Source organism: Arvicanthis niloticus, chromosome 2 (genome assembly GCF_011762505.2).
Source record: "Arvicanthis niloticus isolate mArvNil1 chromosome 2, mArvNil1.pat.X, whole genome shotgun sequence".
Taxonomy (NCBI): domain Eukaryota; kingdom Metazoa; phylum Chordata; class Mammalia; order Rodentia; family Muridae; genus Arvicanthis; species Arvicanthis niloticus.
In genome coordinates, this window is record NC_047659.1 from 124,115,896 (window position 1) to 124,136,138 (window position 20,243).

Genomic DNA, 20,243 nt, shown 5'->3' on the forward strand with positions numbered 1-20,243 from the left:
TAAAACTCATCATTTTAGCAGGTAGTAAATGTACAGCTCTGTGACATTGAGTACACTTACACTGTTAGACTGTTCTGTTTACTCTTTTTATTTTTTAAAACTTATGTGTTTGGCATTTTGCCTGCATGTATGTCTGTGTGAGGGTGTCAGGTCCTCTAGAACTGGAGTTCCAGACAATTGTGAACTGCTGTATGGGTCCTGGGAATTGGATGTGTGTCCTCTGGGAGTGCAGTCAGTGCTTTTAACTGCTGAGCCATCTCTCCAATTCCTGTGTTTACTCTTTTTTTTTTTTTTTTAATTTTAAGATTTTTACTTTATTTTATGTATATGAATAGTTTGTCTTCTTGCGTGCATGTGTGCCATGTGTATGCCTGGTGACCAGGCCGACCAAAAGAGGGCGCTAGGTCCTCTGGAATTGTAATTACAGATTGATGTCAGGACCATGTAGATGCTGAGAACTGAACCCATTACGCTGGAAGAGGAGCCGTCTCTCCAGCCCTCTGTGTTTATTCTTAAGTAACACTGCTCTTCTGCTGGAGGCCTTCCTGTTTTTAAGATGAGTTGCTTTTCAAAATGGGATGCAGTAGTGGAAGGTTCTGGAGTCAGAGGAACTGAGCTGCAGTTCTGGCACCATCACTGGCTAAGCGCAGTTGTTTTGGTTTTCCCTTGACATAGGGGCTCTTTACCCCAGGCAGACTTGGAACTTCCCGAGGATGGTCTTGAATCAGTCTTCTGCTTCCACCTCCTGAGTATGGGGACTACAAGCAGAGCCGCCGCTACTCTTGTTACAGGTGCTGGCATTGGTTACTCCTCAGCAAAAGGGTTTACTGACTCGCATGGCTGTAGGAAAGGGCAGGTGGGGCTGGGCTCTCTTCTGCCAGTTACCACCATTCTCTTGACTCCCTTGTAAGTCTTCTCATTGTCTAGCTGGCCAGTATGCTTTATAGTTTTGTTCCTGGAAATTCCTCCTACTTCTTAATCTCCCATTGCAGTTAGAAAACTCAAGGAGGGCCGGGCAGTGGTGGCGCACGCCTTTAATCCCAGCACCTGGGAGGCAGAGGCAGGTGGATTTCTGAGTTCGAGGCCAGCCTGGTCTACAGAGTGAGTTCCAGGACAGCCAGGACTACACAGAGAAACCCTGTCTCGAAAAACCAAAAAAAAAAAAAAAAAAGAAAAGAAAAAAGAAAACTCAAGGAGGATTCTGATTGGCTGCTGGGTTCATGTGTTCATGACTAGCCAGTCACTACAAACCGAAGCTTGTAAGCTTGTGAAGTCTGTGGATAACAGGCCTACCCCACCCTGTGATAGGGAAGCGGTCTGTTTGCAAAGACTGGGGCTTTAAGGGCTTTAAGTTCATAGGAAACTGTTGTCCGTCTCATTTCTCCTGTTTCCAGATCCGGCATATTGCCCTGCTCAGGTGTTCTCTCCTAGCTCAAGCAGGGCTTGTAGGGAAGGCAGGAGACCCGGGTTCTGCTCTTAGGCCCCCTCCTTCAGTGGTTACCAGTCCCGATCTGCGCTTTGAGCCCAGGGCTTCAACTTCCTATGCATGAGTGTATGTCTCTGAGCACTTGCTGTGTACCAGGGACCCTGAGGAAGTGGGACATTGCCTGCCCCGCAGGCTATATATTCTATATATTCTATATATATATTCTAGTTAAGCTGCATGCAGAGTAAAAGGAAGACAAGCATCAGGAGGTTTTGCCCTATTTTTGTATGGACCAAGCAAGCTCAGGCTGCCTTCCCAGGAAAAAGTCCCCACTCCCACCCCATCCCCGGCCCCCTGCTTCGCCTGCTGCTGTTTGCACAGGGGAATGTGTCTGTCCTCTCCCTGTGACTGGGTAACGAGCTAGTTTGATATCTTGCTCCACTCTTCTAACAGTTGTACACACTGGAAGGGTTTTCTGCCGACATTCCTCTTTCCCTACTTCCACACAAGCGTTCCCAGCCCCCAAGGCTCTGTTGTTATCTCAGTTTCCAGGGCGCTCTCATGCTTGCTCAGGCAGAAGGGGGCTTCTGTTGGCATGGATTTAGCTGGAAGCAGAGGAAGAGAAGCCAGTTGGAAGAGAAACAGTACATCCCAGCCTGGGAACGGAAGCCATGGGCGGTAGTTTGTTTCTGTCCCAGTCCAGGCTAGTCACCGAGGCTTACTTGTAAGAAGAGCACATGCTTGCTGGCTTCCTTCTTTCCTGTCCTTTATGTCTTTTATGGTTTTCTCTTTTCTTTTCTTTTCTTTTCTTTTCTTTCCTTCTTTCTTTCTTTCTTTTTTTTTTTTTTTTTGAGAGAGAGCGAGAGAGAGAGACAGAGAGACAGAGAGAAGAGAGAGTTAGTTAGTTAGTTAGTTTCTCTGTAGCCCTGACTGTCCTGGAATTTACTCTGTAGACCAGGCTGGCCTCGAACTCACAGAGCTCCACCTGGCTCTGCCTTCCAAGTATTGCAATTAAAGTTGTGTGCCACCTGGCCCAGCCACCACACTCTTTTTAAAAGCATTTTCTTAGCCTTGCCTTGCTGTGGTGGTGTTTGATCACTGCAGTCAGAACAAAGATGACAATTACTTTAAATCCTCTTACCTGTAACTTGTTTTCTGTGAGGAATTTGTGTCATAATTATGTTTTTTCTTCTGGCTTTTCTTCTTCTTCTTTTTTTTTTTCTTTCTTATCTTTGTTGTGAGCACTTGTATTTTTATATGTTTTGAGATGGGGGGTGTGTGGTCACGTGTGTATGCATTATTTTTTGAAAGTTTTTTTCACCTAGTACCAGGTTTGTTTCTTTTCAGACAGTTTTTGCTGTTGTGTATCTCTCCCTGCAGTATGAATCCTCATGTAGTACTGTCTAATAATTTAAGTCTCTAGTTGCTCAGTTTGGTTACGAAGTACTTTCTGTCACTGTAATATTTGAATATAGAGCATAGGTAAACCTAGTTTTGTTGTTGTTGTTGTTGTTGAGACAGAGTCTTGTTGTCTAAACTGTTTACTGGACTGGTACTTTATGATATAGCACAGTCTACTTAAACTTGAAGCAATCCTCCTGTCTCAGCTTCTCAAGTGCTAGGATTATAGGTATGGCTGGGTTGTAACAGTTATAATTATCTTAGTGTCCTGGCTGAGGCTGTGGATATCCTTGGTAGTTAGGGTGATTGCCTCAAATGCAGGAAGACTGGGTTATTACCTCAGAATTATGTAAACTAGATATAGTGGTTCTGCCTATAATCCACCTGTAATCTTAGTACACAGAACATAGCTGCAGGAAGAGCAGAAGTTCAAGGTCATCCTTAGCTATCTAGTGAGTTTGAGGGTAGCCCGGGCTATCTAAGACCCAGAGGCTGGAGAGATGACTCAGCAGCGATCAAGAACAGTTTGGCCGCCGGGCGGTGGTGGCGCACGCCTTTAATCCCAGCACTTGGGAGGCAGAGGCAGGCGGATTTCTGAGTTCGAGGCCAGCCTGGTCTACAGAGTGAGTTCCAGGATAGCCAGGACTACACAGAGAAACCCTGTCTCGAAAAACCAAAAAAAAAAAAAAAACACTTTGGCCTAGGACCCAGGTTCGATTCTCAGCACCCATATGGCAGCTCATACCTGTCTGTAACTCTAATTCTAAGGGATCTGATGCTCTTCTGACCTTTGCAGGTTCCTGCATGCATGGGGTGCACATACACAGACAAACACACATTTAAGTACATACATAAATACATAAAAATAAAACAAATAAATAACGAAAAATAAAAAAATACCCACTGTCAAAACAAAAGTCTCTTCCAGTTCTGGTGTCTGTGCTTATGCTAGATTACTTTGTAATTTGCTAAGGTTTTCCTGTACATTATGGTTATTACCCCATCTTTTGTACATAATCAGAAACTTTTGGTTGAATCGTAAATGTAAACTTTTCCTTGTTCAATACCATATTTCTGTATTCCTGTAGAAGTTTTTTCTTGGGAACTCTTTGTCCTTTTAAGGTATGTTAGGAAGGCTGAGCAAATGCCAGTATTCAGGATTCTGAGGTGTAAGGCTTATGAGTGTGGCCAGCCTGAACTCCATGTTGAGGGCTTATCTTAAAAACCCCACAGTGGGTATTTGTGTGGCTGTAATCCAGCACTCAGGTTACGCAGAAGGGGAGCTCAAGGTACTTCTGGGCTATTTGAGAACCCCTTAAACTTGAAAAGAAATGGCTAGGGAGGGGATATAGCTTGGTGCTAGAACATGTATGAGGCACTAGGTTCAGTTACTAGTACATGGAGAAGGGAAAAAGAGCAAAGAAAGCTGTGGCTGGAGGACCCCTCAGTGCTGGAAGTGTGAGGAGTCGGCAGGAGGGGTCTGTCTCACCTCACTCCTAGTGTCAGTTGTGGCCAGCACTAAATCTGTGTGCTGACTTCCTCTGCCCAGCTGAAGACTCTGATCTTTCCAGACACAGGTTGTGAAACCAGTCAAGACTTATACCTCACATGTGATTATGTGATATATCAGGAAGTGGAGTGTGAGGGTGTTAATTACATTTCAGGGTGGTACACATCTATCAGGAGAGTTTTATCTTTGTGTTTGTTTTAGTTCATTAGTGGAAATCTCAAAACTTTGTGAGCTCCTATATCGATTAAGTTGGAGGAAGACTCGGGAGAGAATATCTGTTCTCCACTCCCATGCCTTCCCTGGGGAGGCCAAGGCACAGTCAGAGCCAGATGCCACATACAGGACCGCAGGGTGTGTGTTGCAGGTGCTCTCGGGAGCCAAGTGTCCCTCAGAGGTCAGAGAGTGTTTTCCATTCAAAACATTGTACCTAGATTCTTCCTGTCTGTTACCTTTAATGCTGTGACTTCTAGCAAGGTCTTGAGCTTGTTTTCAGTTGTATGTAGCCTTAACTGCCTGAAGGCAGGCTGCTTCCTCCAGAGGTAAGCGAAATGTTCAGAATTGTCAGGGAGTGGACGGGCTGTAGTGAACTGGGAAAGTACATGCCTCTTTTAAAGCTGGGCATGAATAGTGCACACCTGTAACCCCAGTGTTTAAAAGACTGTGAGGCAAGGGGGATCAAGAATTCAAGGCCAGAAACTTATATGTAGTGAGGCCATGTCGCAAAACAATCAAGAGATAGATGGAAAAGTAAGTGCTGGCTGCTACTTCACTCTAACAGATTGGTGCCAGGCTGCAGAGTGGGCTCTATGTTGCCAGATATATAGCATTTGCAGAGGAAGTGCCAAATGTGAATTTTGGGGTAAAATACATAAATGTAAATTTACTTATTAAGACCTTTTGTCTGTTTTTTATTTTATTTTTTTTAAGACAGGGTCTCATGTAAGCTAGCTGATACTAAGCCTACCGTGTAGCTGAGGATGACCTTGAACTTGGTCTTACTGTTTCTGCCTCCCAAGTGTGGAGATTACAGGTGTGAGTTGTATAGCAAGCATTCGTCGGTTGATTTTTATGAATTTGTTTTCCTTCCTTGAGGCTGGGTCTCATTTTTGAAATTCACACTGGCCTTCAAGTCAAAATTTTCCTTCCTCAGACTTAGGAGTGCTGGGAGAACAGCATCTGGCTTTGACACATTTTAATTAAGGCATGGAATATCCAGGACCTATGCATGGGCTATACAGGTTCTCAGTTTAAACGTCTGAGCGTTGTTTAAGTGGAATTCAGTGCAGTAAAGGAAAGGACCTTGGCTTTAGGTAGATCCTCAGTAGTCAGGGTTAGGCTACGTTCTTTCTAAGATCTTAGTTCTCTGTTCTGTCCTGAGTTATCACCAAGGCTACTTCCTGGTTGCCTGCTATGTTTGGGAAGTGAACCTCCTTTGGGTCAGGTATATGTGGCTCAGTGGAGAGCACTTGTCTAGCACACACATGTCCCTAAACTCAAAACCAACAACAAAAAGCCCTACTTCTTCCTGCCCAGACAGAACCCTGATGCAGCAGAGCCGTGTGAAAACATTAGCCACCCTATTCTATTATGAGTAGTAGATTGTCGGCCACACTGGCCTCTGAACCCTTTCTTTTGGTGGGTGATTTCCCTCTGCCTCTCCTTCCTTGTGTCTTTGGCCATTGCTTATCACAGTCTAGAGCAGTCTCCTTCTACAGTCTCTGCCACCTCCCTCCAGGTGTAGTCACAGGATGGCCAGGCCCACTGTCCCTTACCACTGGACCTTGTGGTTTCAGAGTTGAAGGAATCCCAGTGAGAAGTGACATGGAGAGAGAAGTGTGGGCATGTGGCAGTTTGAGAACAAAGCTCTTCCCCAGAGCAGAGCTCTGGCCTCCCAGAGCAGAGGTCAGTTTAGACCCTTGGGAAGGGTAAGAGGACTGAGGGTAGTGATTGACAGGCAAGGATGAGACCCAGCCTACCTGGGCATCTACTGCCTCCATGTCACACAGAAAAGTGGGCTCTGCCTGTGGGGAGGCTAGAGGAGCACACCTTCATTTCCCCTTGTTAGCCGGCTCAGGCACTGACCTATGCGGAGAGAGAGATGTTAATGCACTGGGCTTTAGCATATGATTTTTTTTTTTTAAACCAACCTACTGGGAAGTAATTTTTTTGTCTAGTCAGAGAATTTTACTGCTTGCTGTCTTGGGTTGCCAGATGGTTGTTTCTGGGCAGACTGAGCCTCCCCTGACGTCTTGGTGCCAGACAACTAGCTTTCAGAGTCTGGGTGCAGAAGGCAAAGCGATGGCTGAAGCAGAAGCAGAAGCAGGCCAGCTGCCTGTCTCTCTCCATGGAGGGAGATAGGCAGCCTGTTTTGATTCTCTGCCTGCTACTTTTTTTTTTGTAATATTACACTGATTTGTGTGTATATGCACATGGGCACTCACATGCCAGTGTGCTGGTAGAGGTCCGGACAACCTGTATGAATTGGTTCTCCTTTTACCATCTGGGTCTCAGAGACTGAACTCCTGTCATCAGGCTTGGTAGTAAGCATCTTTCGTGTTGTCATCTCACTAGCCCCTCCCTCCCTTTTTTAGATGAAGTGTCACCGTATCCCAGGAAACCTCAACTAGCTGTGTAGCCAAGGATGACCTTGAACTTCCATCCTCCTGCCTCTGGCTCGGATTATAGGCCTGCACCACTACACCTGGTTTCTGGGCTTCCGGGGATAGAACCCGGGGCATGGTGTACACTAGGCTGTGAGCTGTATCCCTGCCTCTGTGTGTGCCTTGGACTCTTTGTGCCTCAGTATCCTAATCTATTAAGACAATAATAATGCCTACCTACGGGGTCACTGGGAGGATAGTAGATGACCAACAACTGCTTCTCCCCCTCCCCAAAAGTACCAATAAGCATGTAAATTGCCAATCATGACACCTGTCATCCTGGAGAGTATGTTGGGTAAGGCCAGGAAAGAGGGAGAAGAGAAAGAAGTAAGCAGTATGGAGTGAATGCCCCTTGTATCCAGTATTCTCTTAGAGATTATCTTTCTCTTTGACCATGAAAGTGTTAGTGCCACTCTCACATTCAGAGTGGTCTATTAGTAACGTGGCCTGTCTCTTGCTCAGCATCAGGGCCAGAATCCTTTTGGTAGTAGCAAGCCCCATGATCCCTTTATGTCCTAGTGCTAATTAACTTAGCTAAGGGTTTGGAGAGCTTATGCTGGTATTGGCACCAGTGATAAGATGCTTTTGTATGTGCTGCGTGTGTGGGCGTGGGTGTGGATGTGTGCTGGTGTGTGCTGGTGTGTGTGCACAGGATGTGGAGGCCAGAGGTCGGTGTCAGGTTTCTTCCTTAGTTAAGTTCCACCTTAGTTTTTGAGGCAGGATCCTCTCTGAACCTAGTGTTGACTGATTTAGCTAGGCTACCTGGCCATGATCTCCAAGGATCCACCACCCTTCATCTCTGCAGCACCAGGCTACAGGTGCACGCATCTGGAGTTTTATGTGCTTGCTGGGGTCAGAGCCCAGCTACTCATGCTTATGCAGAAAGAACTTGTTTATTCCCAAGCTGTAAGGTTTGTCTGGGTTTTGTTTTTCTTTTTTTTTTCTTTTTAAAGATTTTACTTATTTATTTTACATATATGAGTACACTGCAGTTGTCTTCAGGCAAGCAAGCCAGAAAAGGACGTCAGATCTAATTGCAGATGGTTGTGAGCCACCATGTGGTTGCTGGGAATTGAACTCAGGACCTCTGGAAGAGCAGTCAGTGCTCTTAACCACTGAGCCATCTCTCCAGCCCCTGGGTTTTGTTTTTCAAAACAGGGTTTCTCTATGTAGCTCTGGCTGTCCTGGAACTCACTGTGTAGACCAGGCTGGCCTTGAACTCAGATTCACTTGCCTCTGCTTCCCAAGTACTGGGGTTAAAGGCGTGCGCCACCACTCCTCAGGTCCAAGCTATGTTTACAGGTATTGACTGACGTGTCTATGTCTGTGTGTGCACATGTATACTATTTACAGGTATTGACGTGTCTGTGTCTGTGTGTGCACATGTACACTGTTTTGTTTTGTTTTGTTTTGTTTTTATCTTGGGGCTGATGATTATATTTTCCTGTTAAAACAGGCTCTGACCAGAAAGTTCTGCAGTCACACACACCAATGACAGACATTTTCTGAGCACTTACTGCATGTCAGACTCTATGTTCAGCATGTCACATACGTGTCTAATTTTGACCAGCACAATAACCTCTTGAGATTGGTGTTGTCACCATGAGGATTAGTGAGGTCAAGCAATTGGCTCATTGTGATAATGGTGAGGCTGGACCAGGAAGCTGGCCCCTGGACCCCTAGACCATTGTTTTAACATGCTGTAAGCCGGCAGATCCTGCTTGCTAGACCATGCTGGTGTCTCATCCAGTTTTACACAGAGCACACAGTGTGCCATTTCAATGCCTCTGGGTGGTTCAGCATTCTGTAAGGTTGTTAATTGTGAGGCTTATTTCTTTCCTCTTTGTCTGTGTTAAACGGATAAGAGGCTTTTTTTTCCCCTCTAGAATCTCCGTTGCAGAGAGTACTGTACTCGCTGTGTGTTTGCTGATGAAGTCAGCAGGGTTTTGGACTCCCATTTCCTGGTCATATGCAAGTACTTACTTTACCATCTCTCAATGGTGTGCATTAGCTCCAGGCCATAGAGAGCATTTAGGGGAGCAGGGAGGTACATCACGAGAATGAGGCTGCTTGGAAGCACATGCCTGTGCTTCTGGCCTGAACTCCCCAGCTGTGGGAATAAATACAGCAATGTCAGGATATCATCCCATGGCTGGTGTGAGTCTGAAACAAAGCAGCCTGTCTGGGCTTTAAAGGTATATTTTGGCTTCTGAAATTTAAAAAAAAAAAAAAAGTTACATTTGTTAGAGAGGGAGGTCAACTTGTAGGAAAGGATTTCTGTCTTTCCACCTTGTGGATCCTCTCGATCTAACTCAGATCGCCAGGCTGTTGCCTGCTGACCAATCCCATTGTCACTGGACCTGGCTTCTGAGGAGTTTTTTGTTCACTTAAAGCCCAAGCTGGTCCTGCTGCCTCTATGCAGGGTAGGAGAATGAGAAGTGACCCAGTCTGACAGGATTGTAGCACCTACTCAGACAAAATACCCCTGACCTTAGTCAAATGATAACTCTGTGGTTTTTTCTGATTTGTTTTCTTCAAACAGGGCCTTATTCTGTTACCCAGGCCAGCATGGGAGTACATATGTAATCCACCGTGACTGGCCTCTTCTTCTTCTGAGGACTTAGGAAAGCAAGTTAGTTTTCAGTTCTTCTACGGGTCAGCAGAAATCTTAAATAAGATTTGCAAAGGGCAGAATTTAGAGCCGAGGTGAGGGGAGCTGGGGATGGTTCCACAGGTAAGGACTGTTCTTGCCAGGGACTAGAGCTCAAGTCCCAGCACTGACTCACACTGGGCCGATCACCACCTTGTCTCTAGCTCCAGGGGATCCAACACTCGCTTCTAGATAGCTAATAGAAGAGGGTGTTGGGCTTTGGATAATTGTGATGTTTGACTTTCATGCTTTGTCTTGCTTTCATACATAGGACAGATGACAGATGAGCCCCTGCCCTGCTTTCAGTAAAACAGCCAGTGCTTTGATACCTAGTTGTGGTCTCCTAGCTCAGGGTTCTCAGAAAGTCTTCATTTGCAGCACAGTGAGGCAAGAACCCTTCAAAGATGGCTAGAGTCGATGAAGCAAGCCTCCTGAGCTGCCTGTGGCTCGCTGCGTTTCTGGGGAAATACCCTCTGGAGTGTGCTGTTGTTTGCTTTGTGATTTGTGCTGATTGGGAAAGCAGTGCACACACCCCTCCCCCCACCGTATCTTACTTCCCTGGGTGTAGATCCTAACTTTTAGAAGGACTGCAGACACTGCCTGCCATTCATTATATGAGAGCTGGTTCCTGAACACCCCCTTTTCCATGCTGAGGCTCTCAGCCCATAGGGAGTGTGTAGGCATGCTTTCTCCACATCTAGTGAGAAGCTTTGGGCTGTCTCACCTATACTGAATGTAGAGTCATCAGAGCAGGCAGACCTCTCTTCTAGGAGAATCTAGTTGACCTTGGCCTAGAAGAAGGGAAATCCTCTCTAGTTGAACTGAACTGACACAGTCCAATGTGGTCATTGCCGAATGCCTTGTAGAAGAGGTTTCTAGTCCTGAGTGAATGCTTCTCTACCAGTCGCTCTGCATCTTAGGGCATCTCTTGCATGCTGTCTTTTAAATAGCTGTTAGGAGGTCTAATGAAGCAACTGTCTGGAGACCAATGTTTATTTCAACATGGTTGCAGTTGCTTTTGCTTCAGCTTTCAGAGCCAATAAAGCTGGTTATTAGATTCTGTAATTGCTGCTGTAATTACTCTGTTGGAACTGGCAAAGGCATAATTAAATATGGAGATTTCACAGACTTTTTCTCATCTAAAAGCTTCTTAAACTTCTGTTAGTATGGTTAAATTTAGGCTATTAGAGCCAGTGTGTTTACATATGACCCTCAGCTCTGGAGCAGAAGATGGACTTCTTAAACGCTTCCTCTCTGAAGACTTGTCTTTGATGAACAACTGTTCCTTAGCCTCCAACTTGTTTCTTTAATCCAGCCATCCAGAATTTGGGGAGGCTGGCAAGCCATTACAAGCCAGTTTGTATTTATTTATGTAAATACTGGGCTTGGGCTCTATGGACTTTGGCTATGTAGAAAAGCAAGTCTGGTTGGAAATCTGGTTAGAGCTGGGTATAGTGGCTCATACCTATAATCCTGTCAGCACGTGAGAGGCTGAGACAGGGTGATTGCTGAGAGTTCAGGGCCAAACTGGACTATTCAGTGAATTCCAAGCCAGCCTAAACTATAGTATAAGTTGTCTCAAACTCCCTACCTTAAATAGCTATCCAGGTGGAATGAAGGGAGTTTTTCTTGACAGTGTTCAGAAAGAAGTGTGTCACTGGGCCATGGAACACCAGGTTCCCTGGGTCCCCTCCACTAAGCTCCCACGTCTGTGAGGTGTAGGAAATGAAGTGGATGATGCCTGTGTTTGCAGGTGTTCTTGTGGGCCAGTGCTGACCAAATGGGTTGCTTTATTTGCGAAACATATTTGGGGGGTTTCTCTGAGTGTAACCTTTCTTCGGTAGCTGTCAAGTAGTTGAAGAATGCAGACGTTAGATGGGGTAGGAGAGAAAAACAATCCACAGTCCCTGCCACACACCAGCCTGGGGGAGCCACTGCCTTCTAAGCTAAGCCTTTTGAGTCTGCAGAAGGAGGATGACCCTGGAGGCTAGGGTGTTTGCTGGGGACTGTTCCTTAGTTTTTGCATACTTACCTTATAATGAGGGGCTTGCAAGAGATCCTGTTGTATGAACCAAGAAGACAGGGAGAGGTATACCCCACTGGAAGACTCCTGTATAAAAACATATATGTCCCTCCAGTTACACTGATAAGCTCATTGTAAGTGGACAGTATCATTAAATAAAAAGTGAATTTAGTACACCTTACATAACTACCTTATGTAGGTGTTAGGATAGGACCGTTCGTATATGCAAACACAATAAAATACATGAAATTAAAGATTCAACTTGGTATATATTAACTAACTGCATACTAGTCCAGTATTAGTTGTTGGTCTACAAAGATGGATAGAACCATTTAGGAATTACTTGAAGTCACTTTTGAGTTTGTGGTATTGGCAAACAGTAGGCAAGAGTTGGGAGTGGCTTAGCTGTCCCCTGTGCACATAACAGAAGATGTCCCTGGACAGTGTTTCCCTTTTTTGGCGCCCAGGTCTTCCTGTTAGGCTGGGATCTGGAGTTTCTATACCATGACAGGCAGGGTGCTGGAGGATTGATTGACATAAGGAAATGACTACCACACAGACAGCCTCTTAGATGCCAGAATGTTCTGTAGCTCTGTGTGTGTGTGTGTGTGTGTGTGTGTGTGTGTGTGTGTGTGTGTGTGTGTGTATCCCTGTCCCTTGGTACTAGAGCTTAAACAGGTACTCAGCCATGGAGCTACATTCCTGATTCTTTTGTAGATGAGTTCTATTCTCGTTCGATCCCTGAGGCCTTGGGATGGCTAGGAGGTAGGATCTGAGAAAGGAGCAGCTGTGAGAGGTCAGGCCTTCTCAGACAAGACCTCACTGGATGAGGGATGGGGTTTCTGTCACAAGTGAAGTAGCCCTAGGCATAGCTGACCTAAGGGCCTCTCTCAGGATAACTTCCTGTTGCCATGGTTGTTGAAGATGGCAGGTCCAGCCAGGGACTAGGGTCCCCAGGACTACACTTATGGAGGAAATCCATCCCTTGCCTAGGCAGGACCCTGAGGGCAGATAGAAGCTGTAGTGTGGACAGAGAGAGCTATGGAAAGTTTTAAAACAGAAGTGATTGGATTTATTCTCCTTGGACACTTGTTACTGGGCAGGGTGACTCCCTCCAGGGCAGGAGCCTTCTGTTTTGATGAAGTGGGAGGCTGAACAGAGTGGCACAGTGTTGGCTTTGGATCCCACACCCTGTGTAAGTTCCTTACTGGAGATCCTGGGCTGAGGAGCAGAACTGCTCTGAACTTCAGTTTCCTCATCTGCTGAAACTTTGTAAGGTTGCTGTTCTGAGGCACTGACACAGCGCACATGTGAGGATGTTCAACAAAGTGCCGGGTTGGCCCTTTCAGTTATTCTAAGCGGATCCAGTAGCTTTTCAAACTTTAATGAGGGGCAGTGCGTTGCTCTTCTTGTTTGTTTCAGGTTCTCAGCCTTCCTAATGCTGTGGCCCTTTAGTGCAGTTCCTCATGCTGTGGTGATCTCCAACCATAACATTTTTTGAGGCTGCTTCATAACATATTTTGCTACTGTTATGAATTGTAATGTAAATGTCTGCTACATGACAGGTTGAAAACCACCATTCTGTTCCTCTCTCTGAGGGAGTTGGCTTTACTGCAGTGCTAGGGGTTGAGCCTGGGGCACCATGCATGCCCTGCCATTGGATTAACTGCAGTGCTAGGGGTTGAGCCCAGGCCCATGCATGCCCTGCCATTGGATTATGCCCTCAGTCTTAATCAATTTAAATGTTCTAATCATGCCTGGCATGATGGCATACACCTTTAATTCCAGCACTCAGGAGGCAGAGTTACAGTTAGATTTTTGGGTTCGAGGCCAGCCCAGTTTACAGAGTAAGTTCAAGGGCAGCCAGGGCTGCACAGAGAAAAACCATCTCAAAAAACAAAATTTTTTTTTTTTTTTTTTTTTTTTTTGAGGAGGCCAAACCATTGTTCTTGGCAAGTGGTTCTTAGGACAGATGCCTGGGCTGACAGTCATGTGTCTTCAGCCTCCAGCCATTTGGACACAGTGCTGTTATCTACAAAGATCTCAGTGGAGAAGTGCACAACAGAGTTATAAATAAATAAATAAATAAATAAATAAATAAATAAAATAATCTTACAGTGTTTCAAGTAACTTCACAGTTATGTCTTGGTGTTTATAGCTATCCTATGAAGCATGCGTCATGCAGGCTGTAAGGTACACACTGGAAGTGGAAAGAATATGTTACCTTGTGTGACATACAGAGAAACCACTTGTGTAGAGCAAGTGATTGTGAGCTGCAGCCTGTGAGATGGCATTGGTGCCCCTCTCCTGTACGAGGGAGCATGCTTACAAGCGTGCAAGCTTACAAGGGTGCACAAAAGTGCAGCTTCCCTTGATGCAGCCCAGTCCAGCCGCTCCTTCTGCTAGAGCCTGCTGGGCTGCTTTTCCAGACTGTAAGGGGAAGGAGTCTGGGTTTCAGTGGGGAGATGCAGTTTGGTCCTAGCTCTGCCATAGATAGATTTGCCTTATTGAATCGCTTGTCTTGACTGGACCTCAGACAAAATGATCTATTTCTATACAGACTGAGAGCTAAGAAAGCAGAGGTCATCGATCTGACCAAATGGTCAAACTCCTTCCAGATTTGTCCATGGCAGGAGGCCCATCTGAAGTTGTGTTGTGTGTTTCTTATTAGAGAATGGAGCACTGGCCATCTCTAGGCATGTGGCTCTCAAGTTCTGTTCATTTAACTTCCAGACAGAAATTACTGGTCAGAGCACTGTGCTGTATGCTCTGCTCTGCTGCTGTCTTACTTTCAGAGTAGAACAGTTTACAGGATTGTTGGCTTTTGTATGGCATAACATTTTAACCCAAACTCATCTAGTATTTGCTACAGTCAATTGTTATTTTTGTCATTTAGTTGGTATGGAATGGTGCTTTATAATAATTAGATCTAGGGTTTTTTGGATGTGATACCTGCTTTACTAATATGCTAGGCAGCTTTGTGTGCTAGCCACTCTGTATGCTAAGCCACTCTGTGCTAGGCTGCTCTGTATGCTAGGCCCTATTCACTCCTCACAGTGAATGTAGCGGGGAAACTAAGCCTTTTAACCTCTGCCTGTGAGCTGTAGTTTGACCCTGAAACATGTTCTTACTCTGAGGGCCTGTCCATACTTTGATTTTTGCAGCAGATGTGGTTGCCAGAGAATTTAAATTTGTCTTTGAACTTTGAATTTGTCTTTGAACTTTGCGTGTTTTCTTACAAAGTTGAATGTGCTCCTGGGTAGATGTTATTAGCCGTCTTACAGAGGAGGCTACAGCTGAGGCGTGGACTCTTGGGAGAAGAAGGGCTCTGTGTCCTCTCTTACATCATACCAGGCCATGCCCTCAAGTTTACTTTCTTCCCTCTAGCGGCCCTGCAGGCTCTGAAGCGCAAGAAGAGGTATGAGAAGCAGCTGGCACAGATTGATGGCACCCTGTCAACCATCGAGTTCCAGCGGGAGGCTCTAGAGAATGCCAACACCAACACGGAGGTGCTCAAGAACATGGGCTACGCCGCCAAGGCCATGAAGGCTGCCCACGACAACATGTATGTGCCACTGCGGGGAGCGGTGTCTGCAGGGGAAGGTTGCCATGGTGTCACCCTTGTTGGAGCTTGAGTGGATTGTGCCACCTTTAGTTCCACATAGAGCTTAGGAAAGAACAGGAGAGTTGTCTTCTTGTTTCACCTGGTTCTAGGTTATTGTGACAGGCAAAGTTTCAAATTGGGAATGTCCTGAGAAGGTCTTCTCAGCCACCTTTGTTCATCAGACTGGAGAAGCCTGTGTCCCAGCGAGGGAAAGCACTTGTGCTGCTGCATTCTGAGTGTGAACAGGACTGGGCCCTGGCATCTGTGCTTCCTCCCAGGGCTTTGAACCTGTTCTGAGTCCACTCTGGGATGGTTTTTGCCTCTCCCTTCTCTCAGGCTATGGCTGTGCTGTCCCTGCACTACGCAGTCCTTCCTTCCATGAGGGCAGTTACTTCTCATGCAGCTGGCCTGCGGACTCAAGACCAGCCTGGTTCTGCTTGTAAATGGCAGGGTCTTTCTAAGAACAAACTGCACCTTTTTTAGTCTTTTGACACTTGAGCTGTCCCAGAGGGGGACTTGGAGCCCTTGCTGCTTTGACTGCTCAGCCATGTGCTAGCACAGGGATCTGCAGAGTGCAGCTTCTGGCCTGCCCATAGCAATTCCCCTCTACGCACTCCTGGAGCTGCTCTGCTCTAAAGCGGAGTCGAGTATTAACAGTCTCTATGAACCACGTTAAAATATTTGTTAGTGGGCTGGAAAAACTTGAAGCTCTTTGCTCTAGAGACAGGAGGTGCAGGAGCATTGCCTCCATAAGTGAGGTGGGGGAGGTGCTGCTCAGGCCACGGCCTCATGTCTTTAACCAAGGATAGTAAGAGTGTATACAGACCATCCTGGATAACTGTGTGTGACACCGTGTGTGAAGAGGAGCTATTCAGGTGACTCGGCTATGTTTTCTGGTTTGCCCTCCTGTTCAGAGTTGCTTTGGGCATTGAAGAAGAGGTCTTGGTGCAGGAGTTAAAGTCCTGTGGTTGTCACCCTATTTGGAGCTTGAGTGGATCTTACCTGATATGTGTACAAATTCTGATGTGTGTTTGTGGGGGGAGGTGACTTTGACTCCACCTGTCTGCTAAGCCTCGTTTCCTTGGGTGTTGGACTAAGTGATGGCTAAGGACACTTCCATCTGCTTGATTCTTTGATTCTCAATTTTACATTTATTTTGAGTGTGTGTGCCTACACCGGTGTGGGTGTGGGGGAGGGGTGGTCAGAGGACAACTTTGTAGAGTCAGCTCTTTCCTTCCACCTTTATGTGGGCTCTGGAGTAAGAGCTGATGACCATGCTTGCCCAGCAGGCACATAACTGACTGAGCTGTCTCACCAGCTCTTGAGTCCCAACTTTAAAGGGAAGGAGGAAGGTAGTAATAATGGGCCGTTTTCTAGAGGAGACTTGCTACTGTGTGCTGAGAAGCAGGTGGTATGTAGAGGGTCCGCTCTGGGCTCAGAGCAGTCCTAGGTATATGCTAACGTGTTCACTTCATTTTAAGGGACATTGATAAAGTGGACGAGTTGATGCAGGACATTGCTGACCAGCAAGAACTCGCAGAGGAGATTTCCACAGCCATCTCCAAACCTGTGGGCTTTGGAGAAGAGTTTGACGAGGTGAGTGGCTCCAGGAAAGTCACCTGTGTCTCTGGGTGACAGACTTCAGGCTCAGATACCAACAGGGCACAGTGTGTACATCCTTGGGTTCTGGATTTGTTTGTTTAGGTTTTTGATCCAAGGTTTCTCTGTGTAGCCCTGGCTATCCTAGAACTCACTCTGTAGACCAGGCTGGCCTCTAAGTCACAGATACCTGCCTGCTTCTGCCTCCCAAGTGCTAGGGACTAAAGGCATATGCCACCACCATCTGGCTGGATTCTGGACTTTAAAATAAAAAAAATTTTTTTTAATGTATTTTATGCTTGGCATAGTGGCACATGCGTTTAATCATAGCACTCAGGAGGCAGAGGCCAAAGTGGTCTACATAGAGAGTTCCAGGGCTTTCACAGTGACAGTGAGCTCCTGTCTTAAAAAAAGAAGAAGAAAGAAAACATATTTTATTTTATGTTTTTGGATGTTTTGCCTGCATGTATATCTGTACATGATTTGCATGCCCTGGAGGCTAGAAGGGGTTGTGGGTACCCACTTTGTAGCCAGCAGCTCTCTGTGACTCCAGCCCTAGGGGATCCATGCCTTCTGTTGGGGGCACTGCATGCACACAGCATACAGACACAAATGCCAGCAAAGCACCCAGACACTTAAAAACTAACAAACAAAACGGAGAGGAGCAGCCCTGGGCTAATGGTTCATCAGGTCCAGCCTTCTGATCTAGCAGCTCAGGAATCTGGGATGGGAGGACAGCAAGCCTGAACCACAGAGCTTGGGCAGTTACAGAACCTGTCCCAAAATTTCAAAAGGTAGACAAGGCTGAGTACATAGCTCAGTGGTAAAACACTTACCTAGCATATGTGTGGTCCTGGGTTCAGCACCTGATACTTCTCTTGAAAAGGAATGAAAGAAAAGATACAGTCCTTCCCAAGAAGCTCATAGATGGGACCCCAGATGTGTGTGCACACCAGTGATCCCCTCAGAAGGCTCACTGGGCATCAAGGGGAGGCGTGGCTGCAGGGAGTCTCAGCACACTTCCTTCCTTCCCTTTGCAGGATGAGCTCATGGCAGAACTGGAGGAACTTGAACAAGAAGAGCTGGATAAGAATTTGTTGGAGATCAGTGGGCCCGAAACAGTCCCTCTACCAAATGTCCCCTCTGTAGCCCTACCATCCAAACCCGGTGAGTGTGCCCACAGTCAAGACACACCCTGGCGCATGTGAAGGGGGTGATCTCATGGTCAGTTGATTTCAGTCTGGGTTGTGATGGCCACAGTGCCGGTGTCGTATGTCTTTTGCTGGTGTCTCTAGAACAGGATTCCCTGACCTCAACATGGTGACATAGCCAGATCATTCTGGGGTGGCAGTGGGGCTGACTTCCCACCAGATGCCAGTAGCAGTCACCGCCACACAGAGGTGTATCAGCTACCGTGTCTCCAGGCATTACATGTCCCATGTGGGCTTGGGAGGAGGAATGAGGGAACCGATGTAATTGTTTTTTAATTTTAAAAAGTTTGGAAAAGAATAAAAAGGAGCCTCTATTCTAGAATGGTTTTTCTTACCACCAAAATACAGGAACGTTCTGGGCACTGTGCACTGCTGTGAGAACTTAAGTCTTGCCCCAGCTAGGAGCCCATGCTGTTTGCCTCAGGGAAGGAAGCAGCTCTAGCTGGTCGGAGACCTGCTTCTGTAAAACCCTCATTTCCCTGCCTGTATTTCCTCCCTCTTGCCCTCCCCAAGTGTTCACTCCACACAGAAGTGCTCCACACAGAGCTCCCAGAAAGTCAGAACTGCCAATCGAGAGTGGAACAAAGGGCCTGTCAGCAGAGTGTGAACAGGGCATTTCCCTCTCCCTCCCCCTCCTCCTCCCCTCTGCCATGGTAAAGAGGAAAGCTCCCTGGCTCTTCAGTGGCTCTTTAGCCCCTATTCTGCTGTCAGAGGCAGTCTAGCAGAGCATGGCTCCAGCAACTCCAAGTGGAGTCAGCTTGGCAAGGATGGCACCTCTTGGGAGGGACCCTCAGTATAAAACAGTCCCACCTGCTGTGGTTACCCTGCTGACCAGCTGCTGTAGGGGTGTGTGTGTGTGTGTGTGTGTACATAGTGGGGCATGCCTCCAGTTCCCAGCCAGGCTTCAGAAAGCATCTTTTCTGTATCTACAGCCAAGAAGAAGGAAGAGGAAGACGACGACATGAAGGAATTGGAGAACTGGGCCGGATCCATGTAACTGTTCCAGCAGAGGCTGGGCCCAGACGGACTCTGGTGGCCTGTGCATCGGGCAGGCATGTGCGTGCGCAGGGCAGGCAGGACGCGGTGCAGGTGACCTCCATCGCTCAGCTCTCACCCAAAGCAGTAGGCCGCATCACTGCTCACTCTCGCATAGCATGGTCTGTGCCCAGGGGTGGGTGGGGGAGGGGTGGGCGGGTGGGAGGTGCCTGCTGTTTATAATGTTGAATTTCTGTAAAATAAACTGTATTTGCAAATCCAACACTGAGCTTCTGGACTACGCTAACCCCACTGCTGAGTCCTCTGTGGAGAGGGTCGACCATTTGCAGTTGAAACGATCCGTGTCCTTTAAGTCAGCTGACTTGTCACATCTCTCTGTAAGACGTGTACGGTACTGGCAGAAAAGTTGTTTTTTAAAAGCCATAGATAGGCTTTTCCTTGTTCTCAGCTGTAATGACACATCTGGTTTCGGCTCCCTCAAGAGCTGTGCTTCTGTTTGTCACCTGTGTACTGGCCCCTTGTCTACCACCTTGGCCCTTGTCACTCCTGGCCCCCTGGTCTTTTGGAGTTTGTGACACGGATCTAAAATGGATGTGTTCTCTTGTGTGCAAATAAGATGGTTAGAGTTAAACTCCAGCTTCCGGTTTTCTAACCTGGCTCTAAGGTCCTCGTTGCTGTTTGTGATAATTGATACATAACTCATTGGAAACATGTGCATACATTTATATTCAGATGAGATTATGGTTTGCACTGTCTATTAAATATCTTGATTTAATTTTCATATTGCTGTTGTGTTCAGTCAATCTCTCACCTTCCTTGGGAGCTGACCATTTCCAGGCCAGCACTAGTCCAGGGTCGTGTGGGGAAACCTGAAGGGCTTATGAAAGGCAGATCTTTCTTCTAGAAACCTCAAGACCCTGGAGGCCACAGCTGTGGCCCCACTTAGCCTGGGACTGTCTAGGTCTACTCTCGGAGAGTTGGTTCTTGTGCAGCCCCAGAACCTTCCCTCCTGGTCTGCCAGCAGCACCTAGGACGATGCCTGTGGGAGCCCATGTCTGCTGGAAACCATGGCCCCATCAGTGGTGTGTCCCCAGAGCAGGAAAGTGTGTTGGGCGGTGACCAAGGACTGATGCACTGAGGCTCCATTTGGGTCTCTGAGTCAC

The 20,243-nt window shown here is 46.8% G+C and overlaps 1 protein-coding gene across 1 annotated transcript in view; it reads left to right on the plus strand.

Annotated features, from left to right (window-relative positions):
- Chmp4b (charged multivesicular body protein 4B) overlaps positions 1–19,861 on the plus strand; it is a 40,298-nt gene extending 20,437 nt beyond the window's left edge. Inside the window, exons 2-5 of the mRNA XM_034496175.1 lie at positions 15,058–15,235; positions 16,756–16,870; positions 17,914–18,040; positions 19,017–19,861. Of these exons, the coding sequence (XP_034352066.1) occupies positions 15,058–15,235; positions 16,756–16,870; positions 17,914–18,040; positions 19,017–19,081 (485 nt within the window). The 3' untranslated portion in view covers positions 19,082–19,861. The remainder of the gene's footprint in view (positions 1–15,057; positions 15,236–16,755; positions 16,871–17,913; positions 18,041–19,016) is intronic.
- Positions 19,862–20,243: the final 382 nt, after the last annotated feature.